Below are 16,786 nucleotides of genomic sequence, written 5' to 3'. Positions count from 1 at the left end.
CATAACTTGATTTCACTGGAACTTCAAGTTTAGAGTAAAAAAACAGGTACAGCAGAAAAAAATATTCATTCTAAATGGGAAAAAAGTGCTATATTTTTAAGTTACATCTGGGAAAGGATAGCTATATAAATAAGATGCTAAAAGAAATTTGGGACCATCCCAGGATGTTTTCATCCTCCCCTTGCCTCTGAGAAGGGTCAAATATATCAAGGTCATTACAGATGTGTTGCTACCCTGTTCCTAAAACACCTGGTGGAAATTCCATGTTCTCCATAGGAGGCCTCTTGGCAGTGCTTCACCAGTTGTACATCTAGAAAGTTGCTCTTAATAGCTAACTTGAAGTTTCTTTGCTGCAGTTGGAGGCCGTTTCTCAGTCTGCTTGTTCTGCTCTCAGCATCAGCCTCAGGGGATTGTGAGCACATCTGTGTCCTCAGACCTCTCTCTTCTGTACCCTGAACAGTCCAGCTACCAAACTCTTCTTCACCAGTCAGTCTTTATGGGTGTTCAGTCATTCCCATTCTTCCCCTTTGGTTTCTCTTGATCCATATCTGCTTTGAAGTGCAACATGCAAAATTACACCCATGTCTTCAGGAGAAGCATTACCAGTCTGATCAGAGCACAAGGTTTACTCTATCAGATTTGCAGAACTGAAGATAAATGAATCAGTTTGTAATTTCCCAGTTCTCTCTCCCCCTTTGTTAAAAGATAGGCACTGCATTTGAGCTTCTTTCATTGTTCAGTGCTTTTGCTGTCCTTCAGAAGCTCCCAAAAGTAATTGCTAATAGGTTTGAGATTGCTTCAGTCAGCTCTGCAAGTATCCTAAAATGAAGTTCATCAGAACTGTTTATGTCAAAGAAGACTAGTTAGAAAATAGCACTGTTCAGACAACTTGAAAGAACCCTCAGTACATTAAAATTTAAGGTTCAGCATTTTTTTAAGATTCCCTGAGCAAAAATCCGTATTAACAATTCAAAGCTATGAATTAATTTTAAGTGCAAGCAGAATATATACTCTGGGAGTTGTTACAAAGTTAACAGTATTTGATTCAAAAAGGCAAGCAATTGAGTTTTCTGGTTAAAGTCTTGTTTAGAACAAGGAGATACTTCTTCCCTTAAATTGTTGCAGGCAAATTTTTCTCCTTGAGTTGTCTTGGTGGTTTCAGTGGCATCCCTTGTGGAACAAGGTACTATTCAGTCACAATGAAACTGGTGGAGGGAGTTACATGGTGAGGCATGTTTCTGTTTAAGAACTGCAAGATCAAGCTATTAAGTAGGGCTATACTGAACTAGAAAAATGGGAACCTATTATAAAGTAGTATATGATGCATATGTTATTTCTTATGCTGTGGTTTAAGAGTATGAGTGACTTAGAAGTAACTCTACCTTCTGAGAATGCACAGACTTCTTTTAGTTATTTTTGCCTTTTCTATCTCCAGGTACCCAGATGCACCTTGATACAGTTCTGTCGTAGGGATTTTGATTAACAAGGAGTGGTTTACCATGTAATGTCTTCAGCTGTCTGCACAAGGGACAGCTCGTATAACTGCTCATATAACAACTCCTCAATTGCCGAACTATATTAAAAAAACCCAAACCTCTATTGCTTAGTGCAACATGTTGTAAACCATGACAATTCCTTCATGAACATAGCTGCCATGTATAGAGAGGGAAAGATCTGAGAATCAGTAAAGGACAAAGACTTTTTGGTGGAAAATCACCATTGTCTTCCATCGAAGAAAGCAGTCAATGAAGCTACAGCAGAGATGGGTTTGGCATAAGACTGTTCAGCATGGTGGGATAGTATGAGGTCATGCAAACACTGAAATGTCACAAAAGGTGGACAGTTTGTGAGAGTCTTCTCTTTGGGAGATATTTGAATACTTCATTCTATCTGGTACTTTCATAGCAAAGCCTGCAATTAAATTAAACATTCTTTATAAAGTTTCAGGTTTTCTTTCCAACCTGAAATTTTGGCTACAATTTCTGAAAAACATAAAGTGTGGGCTGAATTTTCTGCACAACTGAGCTGGCTTGAAAAGAAACTTAAATCATCAAAAAAACCCACCCCAGACTTGCAGCTTTAATAGATTTGGCAGAACTTCATGATGATTTGGGAATATAGGAGTTCAAAGTGAAGCTTAAAAGACTGACTCAAAATTAAAAATAGAGAGAGAAATGGGAGAAGTGCAGCCTTGATTTAAGAGTCACTATAAAATAATCTAAACAACTAATAACAAAGGCTCTTTATACCTGTGCTACAGTTGCAACAAGAACACTCCTAAGGAGGTTCCAGTCCTAGCTCTACTATAAGATTCTCCTGTAACTTCCCCTACTAGCTTAGTTTCCCAGCCTCTAACATGGAGATTTTCAGCCTTTATTTTCTCAAAGCATATTTTCAGACTGAAGTCAGTGAAAGCAGTTTGAATGTTTGTGGGATGATCCTGAGGCCAAGATGTTGTTATTGTTTTGAAATAAAGAACAGGTTGACAATGATAGTATCCTGTAAACACACTCAAACCTTAAACTGAACAAATAAAAAGGAAAAATCTTATAGTGAAAGATTGTCACTCAATGGGATTATAGCCTACATTTAAAAGTAGTCCACTACTTATGTATTTTATAATTTCAAAACATTGATTTTAGAAGGAAGATTTTTCTCATGCCTGAATCCCATTAACAACGTCTGGTTCTTTTTTCCCTTTCTGCAAAATAATACTAGTTTATTTCAAATTAGGTGATCCTGCAAACCATAGCTAAAGTAATTGTGATTGTTACAATAGATTTTCTTTTATTGACAATGTGGGATAAAATGGAACTGTAAAGCGATAAAGATAAAAAGAGAAGACAGAAGGTATGATCAGAGAGTAAGTTTGCTTCCACAGTCAGTCGAATGAAAACCATTTGTCTGGTTTTGTAATCCGGATGCTTAGAAGCAGGTACATTGTTCTTTGCTTCTTAGTGTCACTCAGAGCTAATTCAGTGCAACGATTATCTTTTTCTCACTGTTAGCATATGATTTTCTTTTTACATTGAATGTAATTTTCAGTGTGTAACCGTAGCGTTTTATGTCTTGGCAGATGGCAAATGTGGAAACCCCCATCTGTCCAAAGGGTGCTGCCAGGGGCCACGGGGGAGGCTGCAGGTGGCTGAGGGCACCATGTGAGGGTGATTAGGGAACAGGAGACTTAGGAGAGGATGGTAGATTGAATTCTAGGGGTTATAGCATGCAGGATCTGTTCATTTTTCTGCTCATACAAACATTCAGTGTGAGAAAGTCTGTTGTATGTTTCAGGCTCGCTTAACCTAAGGCAGTATTATTAGTCTGATAGCTGTGTTGGTATTGCCCCCATCCCTTTCATGAGGGTAAGGTATGAACCCTCTAATGAGGGCAAAGGTATGAAAACCATGTATTATGTACATACAAAAGCAGCATGAATTTTCCATATGAAATCAATGAAATATAAAATCAATGTTTCTGGGGAAAATTCTACACCCTTTGAATTGCATTGCTATTCACAGGGGTTTCCTGGGTGTGGGGCAAAATTTTGGGTGATTTCTGTGAGCTGTATGCCCCCTTGGTGTTTTTCCAGAGCCAGGTCTGTGGAGTTTGTACATTCACGCTCACTTCCACACTGGCAGGTGTTTTATTCTGTTTCCTTGTGAAACACAAGACTCTCATTTAGGGATTGGAGCCACAAAAATACATTTAAACATGCCTGATAGAGGCTAATACTTAAAAATTATGCTGCTTGAAGAAATCTGGGGAGAACGAATAGAGGTAAAGAAGCTCTTATCTACAAGGAAAAGCTTTAATTATTGAATGCATAGTAGTGACACAGCTGCTGGGCTTTGTTTGATGAATTGCACAATAACAGTCTGTTCTAAACACACAAACAAGTGACAGATCATCTCTTTTCAATTATGTTTCAGTACAGAGGCAACCTTTCATAAAAGTATATCCCAATGTGTTAGTTTCACTTCTGTCTTATTTTATTCCTGATTAAGTGGATTAAAGTCACTCTCTGAGAGAAGGTGAGTATAAAAATAGCCAATAACTCACTAGACCATTTTGAAAAGAGAAATACGCTAAACCTAACTAGGACTGAAGAAACACCACCCTCATTACTGTATTGGTATTTATAGGCAGAAAAGTTACCAAAATCATTATTTTTTAGTTTCAGTGTTCCTTCTTGTTTCCACAAAAACTAACAATGCTTTTTGTGAACTACAGTCATTTTTCTCACAGAAATGTTGGAGTGCCTTTGTGAGAATAAAATAAGTTGGCAGGTGGCAAATGTGAGAACACTTGAACTTGGCTTCCAGGCTGAATTTTCATTTATGCTTCTGGACAGAATAAATTAGCAGGGGCTGAGATCCATACCCATTAGGCTGTGACTAGTCATTGTGCTCTACGATCACTTCTATTACTTCAGCGTGAATGTAGCTACCTTTGGAGTTAATTTTAGGTCCAGTGAATCTGAGCCCTGATTATTTGTGTGCTTGCCTTTATTATTATGAGAAGAGGAGAAAACCTGTAGATCCTTCTCCTGCCGGAAGCAGATACTCTGCAGTTGTTGGCTTTGAACACCCTGTTCTTTCTGAGCTCAGTTTGCGTGCCCACCCCGAGCACACTGTGGAGTAAGAAGGAGGCTCCCCGTGTGAGTGCCGCAGGCCATGCATGCTTCAGACATGAGATTAGACAGACTTTGAGGATCATTTTTCTTTCTGGAGGCAGTGGATTCACTGAGGGTTTGTTTACACATGTATTTGAGTCTTGTGTATCTCCTTACCTGTCTTAAAGGTTTTATTCATGTTTGTTAGCTGCAGTCTGTGTTATGCCTGCCTAATGAATATTTGGTTTTTGCTTTACAGCATTCTTCTTGATGAAGAGGGCCACATTAAGATAACAGGTATGTAAGGAACAGAAAATTTAATGTCTACAAACTGGTTTTTTTTCTGCATTATGTTCCGCGCGTCTTGGTCTTTGCTTGGAAAGAGTTTGCTGGTAAAAACTCAGAAGCTGGAAAAGTTTGAGTATTGGAGTTCTCTTCTCTGGCAATTTGTCAAGCACCCATGCTGCACAGCACATGGAGAACATAGTGTTTTCTTGTTAGAAATGTAGTCCTGACTGACATAAAAGTGTGGCTGCCTACCACCGTGGTTGGAAGGATGCTTCCCGTATGACTGATTACTCCAAATTAAATTCTCTGAATTGTAACTGTGCAGAGGTTACCTGGAAGGTGCTGTCTGGCCATCCTTTTCACTGGTGTCCATCTGGGATTATTATTCCAAATGCTTGGGTTATCTGATCAAGAATTCTTACCAGCATTGTGTTCATCAAACATGAACTATGTATTTCTGCTAATTTAAACTCTCTCTTCTGCTTCGGGCCAGAACCTCATTCTGAACAGAGAAAATGATACATCTATTTCAGGACATACTAACAAATGCCAACCAGGCACTCCACGAAGGCAGGGATTAAAACCTGACACGCTTTTTTTTGTTTCAATTTATTTAGACTTTGGTCTCAGTAAAGAAGCCATCGACCATGACAAGAGAGCGTATTCGTTCTGTGGGACAATAGAGTATATGGCCCCAGAGGTGGTCAACCGACGAGGACACACACAGAGTGCAGACTGGTGGTCTTTCGGCGTACTCATGGTAATGTTGGAGGGTGTAGGAGTTCTCAGATCCTGCAAGTGAAAAGTACTGCTTCCAGCAGTTAAGGGTTGATAGCAACATAGACGTGTAATGATTGCTTGATCATTTTCATAGCATCAGTGATAGAGAACCAGCTGCTTCTGGCAGTATATGAGGTAGCATTTGGCCCCAGATTCTCTCTCTTCCTTCTCACAGTCCTTTGCTGTTTCAGGTGGTTATTGTGAGCCATGAGTATTTCTACTGCACAGAAACAGGGCTGGGGAAGTGCAGAAGAGCACAAGCATTTCAGAAGGAATACCTGTCTGGTTGCTAACATGGTTCCTGTTAGGAAACAATTCCCCAAGCAGCATTTTTCAGAAGTTAGGGAGATCCTCTTAGAGAAACTCGGAGATTTACTCTTTTTTTCGGCAAAATATAGATTAAAAAGGACGTATTTTAGAGGTTACTCTGAATGTTTCACAGGACATCAGTGATTCTTTTGTTATTCATTTGTCTTCACATCAGCATTGCTGACTCTTGGTCCACTAATGAAATTCAGGTAGTTTTTGGACTGGTGCTGGATTTCCTGTAGTCTTATGAGCTGGTGGGAGACTGTCACTCAAAAACCTCCTTTTCTCCTGGTGGGAAAAGAAAACAAATACATACGGGCACCATGTCATCCTCCGTTTTTCTTCTGTACTATTTCGCTGTGTCTTGATTATGACTAGTTTGGGATGTTTGCTTTGTGCTGAGTGCATGCTGAAGCTGTTTTTAAAATGATGCATGTAAAACAGTTTTGAAATGACTGCTATTCTCATGGGAGGAAATAATCAGAAACAGACACAAACATGCACAGAGGAATAGTTAGGAATTCATCTTTTTCTTGCATGTCTTTGTATTGGATTACAACTATACAAAATTTTCAATTTTTCCCCACTTGCTTAACTTCTAAGAGTCCTGTAAGCTATTCTGGAGGTAGTTTAAATGGAATCTATATGAGACGTTTTGCTATTTCATTTTTTATACATGGAAATCAATGAAAAGTTAGTTAAAATGCAACATGAATTCACCAAAAATCAGTCATGCTAGATTAATCTGATATTTTACTTGATGAGATAGGCACCTTTATCTAAACAAAGTAAATGAAGTGGCTCTCATGTGCCTCCATTATAATAAAGTATTTGATACAGTGTTGCAGGAGAAATTCATTAACTGAAGACGCTTACTAGTCCAATAATGGTCCAAAGATAGTATACACACTATACCATGACTATGATTACATCACAGGGAAAAACACCAGAGAAAAGAGCTATTTCAGCTGAAGAGTAATATTGCCCAAGAGCAGGTAGGAATCAACTTATTCTGAAATGTAGTTAACCTGGAAAGCAGAAGAAAACTCCCGACTACTTAGGAAGTGAGGCCCTAGAAACCACTTTGCAAGTAGAGCTCTGCGAGAGATATCTGACTACAGTGGAGCTGCTTGGCTTACAAGAAGGACCCAGTAACATCCTCCCGAGTGCTGCAGGATTTGACACGGGATGCATTGTCAGGAAAGTTTTTCTATCAACACACCAGTCATCTAAAATTAGGTGTTCAGGTGCTAATGCGCTCCTGCCTGCATCCATCCATCCTCTTCAGTCTATGGTACCGTTGTTGCTAAGGAGGATGAAGGGAAGATCAAAGAGAAGTTGGTTTGTGACACTGTGATTTTTTAAAAGCTGTCTGAATGCTGTAGGTTTTTTGAAGCAGTTATTCCCAGCGTTGTTTTATCAAGCACAGTGCTGTCCCTTGAGCCCAGACACCATGCATTTATTACTCTCACAGGGATATGTTCAGATAATGAAAGTGATACTGCTGTCTCCTGAAGTGTGCAGGCTACAGGTCTACCCGAGTGCTCAGTGCAGGACCACCAGCAAGCAATACAGCGTGGCATAGCACTGCAGCTGTGCTCCCCTTGCACCTCACCATGGTTAGCACAGCTCCCCTGCAGAACCAGGGCAGAAGCACAAACTAACATAGCAGTGTGCTCTTCTAATACAGCTTCATTTCCTGTGGTATGGAAGCTATTTTAGGTAGTTATATTTTACACTACATACCACAATCCGTACAGTATGTTTTAATACTGTTTACCGTAAGTAGACAACTGCCACCAAAAGAAGTAAGGGTAGGAAGCAATGTGAAAACTAGTGAAGATGTGGGGTCGGGAGGGCCTGCATCATTGATCTAACTCATCATCAGCCATTAATCTAAGTAAATACTGTAATTTATTACCTGAATTTAAAAGGAGTGGAACTTCCTTATCTCCACAAATAGCCACAAATCCATTTGTGGATGCTCAGCACTTCTGAACCACATATGTTTACTCAGGAAAGTCAATAGGTTATGTCTCCTATAATAAATATATGCTAACCCTTTACATTTTTTTATTATATAGTTTGTTTTGGCGGATATCTGTGCCTTCTCACTATCTCCAGTTAAATGATGATGTATTTGGTCTATAGATTGTTTTTCTTTCACCTGCTAATGAACTTGGCTTCTTCCCCTTTGTTTTTTGTTAGGCTTGCTTTTTTTTTTCCCCTCCAGCTCTCTTCTCATCCCCAGGGACTCAATGTATTAGAATTAGAAAAGATAAGAATCCATATAAATGGAGATGAGTTAAAGAGAGTAAAATCTTTTTAACTGTAAGCTAATGCTTTAAGCCTTTGAGTGCCATCTTAGAGAAAAATAGCTCTAATCAATTGAATCTTGTTTTCCTTTTCAGCAATTAACTGGATGGGGCAGAAAAAAGGGTATTTCCATACTCTAAAAATGCAGGAGGATTTTCTGCTGCTGTCTTTCACTCTGCTCATTTCTCCTTGTTTTCCTTGATCTGTCACTTGTATGTTCTATTAGGGGAGCTGGTTTTCTGCCAGTCTGAAAAACTGAAGAGAACTAAAACGGTATCCAAATGATTTATTAGCTTTTCTCTAGAATTATTTTGCAATATGATGTGAAATATACAAAGAAAATGTACCAGTTGGTAGCATATGCATAGATTGAAAGGAAGTGAACACGATAGTGTAATTTTCATACCTTAAATTTTGATCAATAGAAGGAACAGATTAGGCAGATAGTGATAAAATGGCCTGTAGCCTAGTCATCAGAAGAGCAAACAAACACTCTCTTGTCTGTTTTCTCATGTGAAGAGGGATTAATGCTACAATATGAAGAGTCGGGGTGTACTAGCAGCTCCTTGCCATCCTGCATTGACCAGGTACAAACTAGAATCAAACTGAATGATCCTTGAAGGCAACATTAAATGTGGCCTGTTGTGATCAAAACAAACTTATCTGAAAAAGACTAAAATCTGGCCTTCACTTATTAATTAATTATTTTATTATTTATTTTAGTTATTAGTTATAATTAGTTATTTTATTATTTATTATTCAATGGGAGTTTTACTATCGTAAAAGTAAAACTTCATTTACCACCAGCTGTGTCTTTGACACAGGCCACAAAACCAAAACTGTTCTCTGTTCTATTTGCTCACTCCTCAGTTCGTTTGAATTGTTTTATGGTAGCTTAGTATGTGTCAACTCCTATAGCTATATACATCTTGAAATTAACCCTTTCCAAGCATTCCAGAGGATGCTTTGGGATCCTTTCCAAGGATTCCAGAGTACCAGCCTCTCATTTAGTATGTGATGACAACTGCTGGGACCCAATTAAAATGTTGTGCTGGTGAATTTATGTGTTTTATTGTGACCAGACAGATTTTGGTTTCTGCCTTCCTGCATCTTACTCATTGCACTGAAGGTTTTGAATAGGACTTATTCTAGAAGAGCTTTGCATCAACAAATCTGCATGGACAAGCAATTGAATTTAATTGTTAAAATGTTGTGTACAGGACTAATGCCTTTTCAGCAGCACTGCAAGAAGCTTGATGCCCACACTGCCATCTTTGGGACCCAGATAAGCAGGTCTGCGTATATAACATGCACAGGTCTCTGGGAAGGCCTCTCAGGGCAGTGGGTTTGTCGTTCATTGTACCACCTCATTTAAAAAGCCACAGACCTCATGGAAGTTGTATCTCTTTTCAGTTTGGGAAAAAACGCTGTACGCCCTTGAGAGTCATGTGGGCAGAGAGGGGAATATAATTAGGGAAAGAAGGGGTGTGATGACTCAGTAGGTAGTCCCAAATAAAAAGAAATGTGTTTATATTTGCCAGCAGTGTAGTGAATGTGTGAGTAGTGAAGTCTTCACAAGAAAAAGAAATATTCTTTTAGTATCCAGAGAAAGTAGCCTGTTCTGTAGTAATTTTGTAGTAACTGTACAATGGCATTGGAAATATCAGTACGAGACATCAAAGCAATACAGTCTTCTTTTATAAAATCCCATCATAACACTTGTTTTTTTCCCAGTCCAAGAGATGGTCTTTATGAGCAGTATTTCGAATGTTTGTCAGCTGCTATGTGAAAGTATTCAAACCCTCTGCAAACACTAATTCATTATGCTTCACACCTGCCTAATAATGAAAAATGCTTAATGCATTTTACAAATGGTAGAACAATGGAGTGGCAGACCAGCTCCCAGCTACCTGGAAAATGACTGGAAGTGTTGAGAGGGGAACCCAGCCATTCTGACAAGAGTGTCTCTCTCTGCTCTCCAAAACCAAGTGATACCAAGTTTCTTTGTAACCCTGAATTTTATCCTAAGATCGCCATACTTTAGCAGACTTCAGCTGAAGTAATTTACACAATCTGCTCTCCTTCCATCTGCTAGAAAGATTTATCTGGCAATTACCCCAGGCTGTGGACTTTTTTTCTCATTGTCTTCCTCAATGACCTACCAAGGTCGCTTCTTGAATCTATTCTCTCAGGAAATGTGGCTCTCTTTCCCAAGGTCTTCCCACTTGTATATCTTCTTGGGGTCTCCAGTGCTGGTGTTTTGCCTACTGAAATTGGCAATTGCCCTGAAAACTAGAGAAAAGAACCACTGCAGAGTATGTCAAGACCTAAACAGGGGCAGGATTAGATGACTCCAGAGGCTTCTTCCCATCGAGATTTAATTTTGTGGTTCTCTTAATAGGCGGCTGAACTGGTACAGGGAAGACTTGCCTTTCTTGCTGAATATTGGTACAGAAAGGAAGTCAAGGCTGGAGGGAGGCACAGCCTTCTGAAGTAGTGGCTAACAGAAGGTGGCCCTCCAGAATACCCACGAAGCGAATCATTTTGGAGGCAAGGAGCAAACAGATGGTTTATGCAGATGGGGAAGTGGGGAGAGTGAAAACTGAGTCTCCTGGCAAAACTATAGGGTCTGCTTTAATAGCCAAAAATACTACTGAGTTTCTTCACACCTAGGCTCAGCTCCTTGTCAACCTGCTGTGACCCGTACAACTCTGTATTTATGTGCAAGGGTTTTAGCAGCAAGTGCTCACTTCTGTTTGTATGTTTACGTTTGGAAGATTTTTTATTTTTTTGAAAAAATAAGCAGGAAAACAGGTTGTTGTGTGGTAAAGCGGTAGCTTTAACTGATGAGATGAACTATTCTAATTTTAATTTTTTTTCAGTCTTGTTATTTCATTTTTAACCTTCAGTGTATTTAATCAGGACTGAAATTGAGAAAACAGTGCTTTCTTCCAGCTGCTGCTTAGTTGAGTTCATTGAAGTAAAAAGCTCTGATACATTTAGCTCATGTAGCTGCCTTTCACTTTAAATATTGATGTTAAGTGCATTTCTTCTGAATCTGAATTAATCTCAACACTAAACCTGTGTAATTGGAGACGTGGTAACAAAGTGCTAGCCATTAGAGCAGGGCAGTAAATATTCCCTGAAGCCTCCAGGACCATCATTTCCCCTGCTGCCTCCTGCAACTTAAATTTCTTTTTTGCTTCCTTCCTTCCCTCTTGGACACTGCATCTGAATTTCTTGCCTTCAGGTTTCTTGGCCCCATGCAGCCACTGGTGCATTTGCAGATCTTTCTGTGATACTGTGGTGGGTGGGAACTACAGTCATCTTCTTGCCACGTAGTCACTGACCAAGCAGTTGCTTATATCTGTATCATCTGCATCAGCAGTGTCAAGCGCATTTCTGCCAAAATGAATGAGCTGTAGCAGTCATTGTTAGTGCTGTTAAATTAGATTTATTATAACAACAAAGTAACATGAGCAAGTGTAAGTGAACAATAGGTACTTACCCTGAATGTAAACTCTTTAGAAATCTTGAGGAGGGTTTGGTACAATACATACCACTTCTGCTGCTGCCCTGGGAAGCAACATTCTCTGCCCCTCATCCCCACTATATCTGAATACTTTTATCAGGACTAAGGCTAGGTCAGAATTGCTTTGAAAATGGTGCTTGAGCTCCAGTGTCATTTAGGCAGTTTTAAAAATTCTCCCCCATTATGTTTCTCTCCAGAAGGTGAGCTGCTTTCCTTCAGCTCTACCAGGCAGCTCTTCTCTCCTAGACCAAGCAGGAATTAACACATTTGTGTTTTCCAAATCTTGTTTATATCTTTCAGCCATACACACTTTTAAAAAACTCTTTTTTTCCTTGTTTCTACTATGAGTTTTATTGCCTTGAGGTAATTTACTACTAATGCAGATTCATCCTTCAGTTAGTTATAGTCAATTAGTTATCTGGCTTCTAAATGTCTCCTCTTCCCTCCTCCCAGAACTAGAATAACAATTTCACGGTTACAGTTTTCTTATATTTTTCTTATGGTATGGCTGTATTTAATCTGGGAAAAGGTAAGAATCAGGCTGTGGGGCAGTCTCACACAGCTTTTGGTAATGAGAGGATCTTTTTTGCACGAATGTGCTTCCTGAGAGCAGTGAAGTTACTTGTGTGATAAGACACAAAAACTACATATGGGTTGCAGAGTCTTCCCTGCCTTACCAGGTATTTAATTATAGCAATGCTGATTAATTAGTAGGTACTTCTTATAGTAGAAGAGATACAAAGCCTGAGTCACAGACAGAAGGAAATAACAGTTCTCCTTACCCTCAATGGACATTGTCCTCCTTCATGTCCAGGCTGAATGATGTTCTTGGTGTCTTTCTGTTTCGTGATGCATAACCTTCATCATCCCTTAGTCAGAGGAAGCCGCTGCTGCTCATACCCCCATGAAACACTGTGGCAGGAGCTGCATGAAAGACCTGATATTGAATCCATATTAGGCGACCTTCTTTGGCTGGAGTTTGGGGAGTTTTTTTGTTACAAATGAGAAATTCCTGTCAAATTTACTGAAAGCGCTAATCTGTTTCAAAGGAACCATAACTGATTGATGTTTTCCTGTGTGAGTTAGGCAAATAATTGATGATGATTGCTGAGTTTTGCTTTGAGATTTGGGTTCAGTTAAATGTGACACTTGCAAAATTCATCACTAAATACAGCCAGGAGAACCAAAGCAGGAGAGAAAAATGCATGCTCCAATGCCATGAGAATGTGGGGTTTGTGCATGTTGCTCCTGCAAAGTATAGCAGTGGCATCTCTAAGTGCTGCAAATAAACAGTCAAAGAGGTGGTTCAACTCAAGAAGATGGAGAGTGGCATGTTTAACCCATTTCCCTTGCACCACAGTCCATGCCAAACATCTAAGAACAGCCATACCCATTCATACTAAGTGTCCCCCAAGCCAAATACGTCATCTCCTATTGGAGCGTTGGCCATAAAACGGGTGCTGGAGGAAACAGCATATATGACACTTCTTCCCAAACATACTAAAGCTTGACCCCAAGTATCAGTGTAAACAGTTTGTAACAAGACTCTTGAACAAAACAGTCATGTTGGTTCTTCATGTTCTCCATAATGCAGTGCATTTTTTTATGAATGACAGCTTGTTGGGCCATTTCTTTTCCTCAAGTTTTCAGTTGTGTTAGAAATAGGAGGTGGGTGTGGTGTCTGTCAACTATGCAGACTGTCTCAATGCTCATTTATTTATCATTTTGTTGTTACTTCACAGTTTGAGATGCTGACGGGATCATTACCCTTCCAAGGAAAAGACAGAAAGGAGACAATGGCTCTCATTCTCAAGTGAGTACCGAAACTGCTTTCCTTGCTCTGACTGTGAGTTAACTGTGCCCCCTGGGCAGCCTACAGCTCCCAAGTATATGAAAGGTAGAGAATAATGTCTTTTTCAAAGCTCTGTAAGGCATGAATCTGGTAAGGCACGCACAGCTGATGCCTGCATGTGGCTCTAAAATTGCCTTCAAAATAAATGGTAGGAAATGAAATACTGAGAGTGCCTTACAAAAGAAATGTATCTTACTTTCTGTAATACAGAATGTCATTATCCACACAAAAGTGGGAACAGTCACATTTCTGCAGGACAGCTTATGTTTTGTGATTGTCAAGTTTCAAATCTTTTCCTTGCAAATTTCCCTTTCATTTAAGTGCAGACATACTATTTGAATCTTATCTTTGCTCAATACAATTTTTCTCTGTAGTAGTGAATTGACAAGGAAAAAGTTTTATTTTCTTTAATTGATATGTGGTTTAGTATCATTATTTTTATGAATTTTTGTTAGTTTGTTTAAATTCCTCTTGATTCACAAACTTATTCCAGCAAGCTAAAAAAGTGAAAAAAGTTCTGTAGGAAAATGACCTTATGTTGCAAAAGGTGTTAATAGATTCATTTGATCTACTGTACCTCTAGTGAATAAAGTGGTAAAACCCTGTTTAACTCCAACAGAACAAGATCAGGTCCTCAATCTCTATTGCATTATGCTAAGGTAGCCTTTGGTCTCCAAATTCATGTGTCTCCCCATCTTGACTACTGCAATTCCACTTTTAAAACCACAGTGGGATGGAGAAAATTTTCGAAAAATCTATTTTCTTTTCAAGTGTTGTGTTCTTTCAGAGCCAAGCTGGGAATGCCGCAGTTCTTGAGCATAGAAGCCCAGAGCCTGCTGCGAGCCCTCTTCAAAAGGAACCCCTCCAACAGATTAGGTACGCACGCGTTTGATCGGGGCATTTGTTATGTGTGATCTGCTTTGTCCAGTGGTGATCGTTTCTCTCAGTGCATTTTCCCTGATAGTTATCCTCTTCATTATGCAGCCCTTTGCGTTCCGTCCCAGAGTGCAGTGAACCTTGAGCATTACCGGAGAAATTTGCAAAGAGCACAGGGAAATCTAAAACATTATATTAACCATTGGAATCTAGAGCCATTGGAATCTAAAACAATGTATTAACTTGTATTTTAATTTCTTCAGTGAAGAGGGAGAGTAAACCACCAGCATTCATGAAGGTTTTAAGATAACTGCTGCATATGATAATTTAGGGAACTGAGAAACAGGTATCTTTTCAATTCTGTATAATTTAGCTGCAAATCTGAGGTGGGGAGCAAAAGAGAGTAGAATTTCTCTCTCCCATTCTCAAATACATTTCAACGCTGTCTCATTCTGTTTGCTGGGAACATTTTCACAGTAGGCTTTCTTCCTTATTACTTCCTTATTACCCTAAATGTAATATCTCCTTTCTTACTACTGTGTTTTCACCCTTGTTAGTAATCCTATTTAAATTGTGATGAACTAGAAGCATGCATTGGATCATGTATCTTATGCCACACCTTTGTTTTGGGAGTTTTATTAAGTAATTCATTGCATTTGGCAAGGTCATGGACAATGCCTGGTGCATGATCTTCATTGCAAATGTAGTCTTCAGTTTTTATGTGGAAAAATAAGAACAGTCACAACAAGTGAATGATATGAACATAATAGCACTGTATTGTTTTTCATTTAAAAACCCTATCTAGTTCTGTGAAAAATATTGGAGGTTTCTTTTTTCCCCCGTATCTCTCATATTGTGCATTTTGGATGAACAAGGGAAGAATTTGTTTCTAAAGGAAAGGCACAAACCGTGCCTTCGTGCCTCTGTTGGACTTTTTGTGACTTTAGGAGCAGGAATTTAATCCTTTGGTTCTGTAAACTGTGTCACAAGAAGAGAGCTAATTGGGTCCTGTTTAAATGTGTGGTCGACTGTCATTGCTATCCATGGGAGTTTTGGCAGCTAATAAATGACTTCTCTTTTAGATAGTGGCATAGACTGGTTAAATATTGAGACTTCTGAAAAGCAAGTCCTGTGGACAAGGACAGTGTGGAGCAGGCTGCTGCTCGCTGCGACCGCTGGGAAGAGCAGGAGCCCAGAGTCCTTGTGCCACACAGGGACTAGGGGACAACCCGACCTCCCTCAGGGCTGGACGGGAATGGGGAGCCAGTCTCTCATCACCCTGCTGTGGCCCCTCTCCTCCTGGGGGGACACCCACACGGCCCACGGAGGGAATGCCCTCCCATAGGTTTTACCTCTTGACCTAAATGGTAGCTTTTGTAGTTTGATATGCTGTAGAGATGATAGTGGAAAAACACATTTTCTCAGCAGGTTTCAATTGCTCTCAAGCAATTTGCTTGACATTGGAGAAAATTAGAGTCTTGGGATTCCTAGGTTTAATCTACATTCAGAAAAACAAGATGCTGCAGCAAATGTAAACTTTTCCCCACTCCACCGCACCATTCCTTTCTGCTGTTTCCTCCCTGTCTCCGTCTCTTGGTTTCGTTCTGCTCTGCTCGTTTTGTGGCTTCCCACAAGCTGCTATCCATCCAAAATGGGGCTCCAGTTAAGTCAGTGGGAGTTTCTGGATACTGATCCTTAAATAAAAAGCTACTTACCAAAATAAACAAAGTTGCTTAGTTTTAGCCATGACAGTTCTAGCTCCCATATCGACTCCCTTTTAGCTAAGGGTCAAGGTTTTAAGCCTGACGTTTATTGAAATACTGGGAAGGGTGGGAGAAAGGAAGAGATTATTTATAACAAAAACATCCAAGGAAATAAAATCTAGAAGAGTAACAGAAAAATAGATCTTAACATTTCAGGGATAGCGGTGGAAAGCTTCTGAAGGCGCTCTCTATTTTAACTGATTGAGAATCAGCACGAAGGACAATGAAAACAGACTTGTTGGTAATGAAAGAAGGAATACTTAAATGGTTGGCCTAAATACTGAACAGAAGTCAGTAGATAAAAGGACTGCTTCAACTTTGTGGATTTTAGCTTTTTCTGGGAAAGGAATAATAGTCTGAAGTTAAAAGAAAAGTAGGCTTAGACATCCTGTTTTGAAAAATCTCTGGAAAATAAATGAAGCATGCTACAATAAATGAATCATTTTATGGATCAAACA

General features: G+C 39.5%; 1 protein-coding gene across 4 annotated transcripts in view; it reads left to right on the top strand.

The window, feature by feature from the left end:
• RPS6KA2 (ribosomal protein S6 kinase A2) overlaps positions 1-16,786 on the top strand; it is a 298,477-nt gene that overhangs the window by 233,811 nt on the left and 47,880 nt on the right. For all 4 annotated transcript variants that reach the window (XM_074168578.1, XM_074168577.1, XM_074168576.1 and 1 more), the window contains 4 exons: positions 4,872-4,909; positions 5,518-5,660; positions 13,580-13,650; positions 14,477-14,565. In XM_074168578.1, coding sequence (XP_074024679.1) covers positions 4,872-4,909; positions 5,518-5,660; positions 13,580-13,650; positions 14,477-14,565 — 341 coding nt within the window. The remainder of the gene's footprint in view (positions 1-4,871; positions 4,910-5,517; positions 5,661-13,579; positions 13,651-14,476; positions 14,566-16,786) is intronic.

The sequence above is a fragment of the Numenius arquata genome, chromosome 2 (assembly GCF_964106895.1).
Source record: "Numenius arquata chromosome 2, bNumArq3.hap1.1, whole genome shotgun sequence".
NCBI classification, from domain to species: Eukaryota; Metazoa; Chordata; class Aves; order Charadriiformes; family Scolopacidae; genus Numenius; species Numenius arquata.
This window is presented reverse-complemented; position numbering and strand designations above follow the sequence as displayed.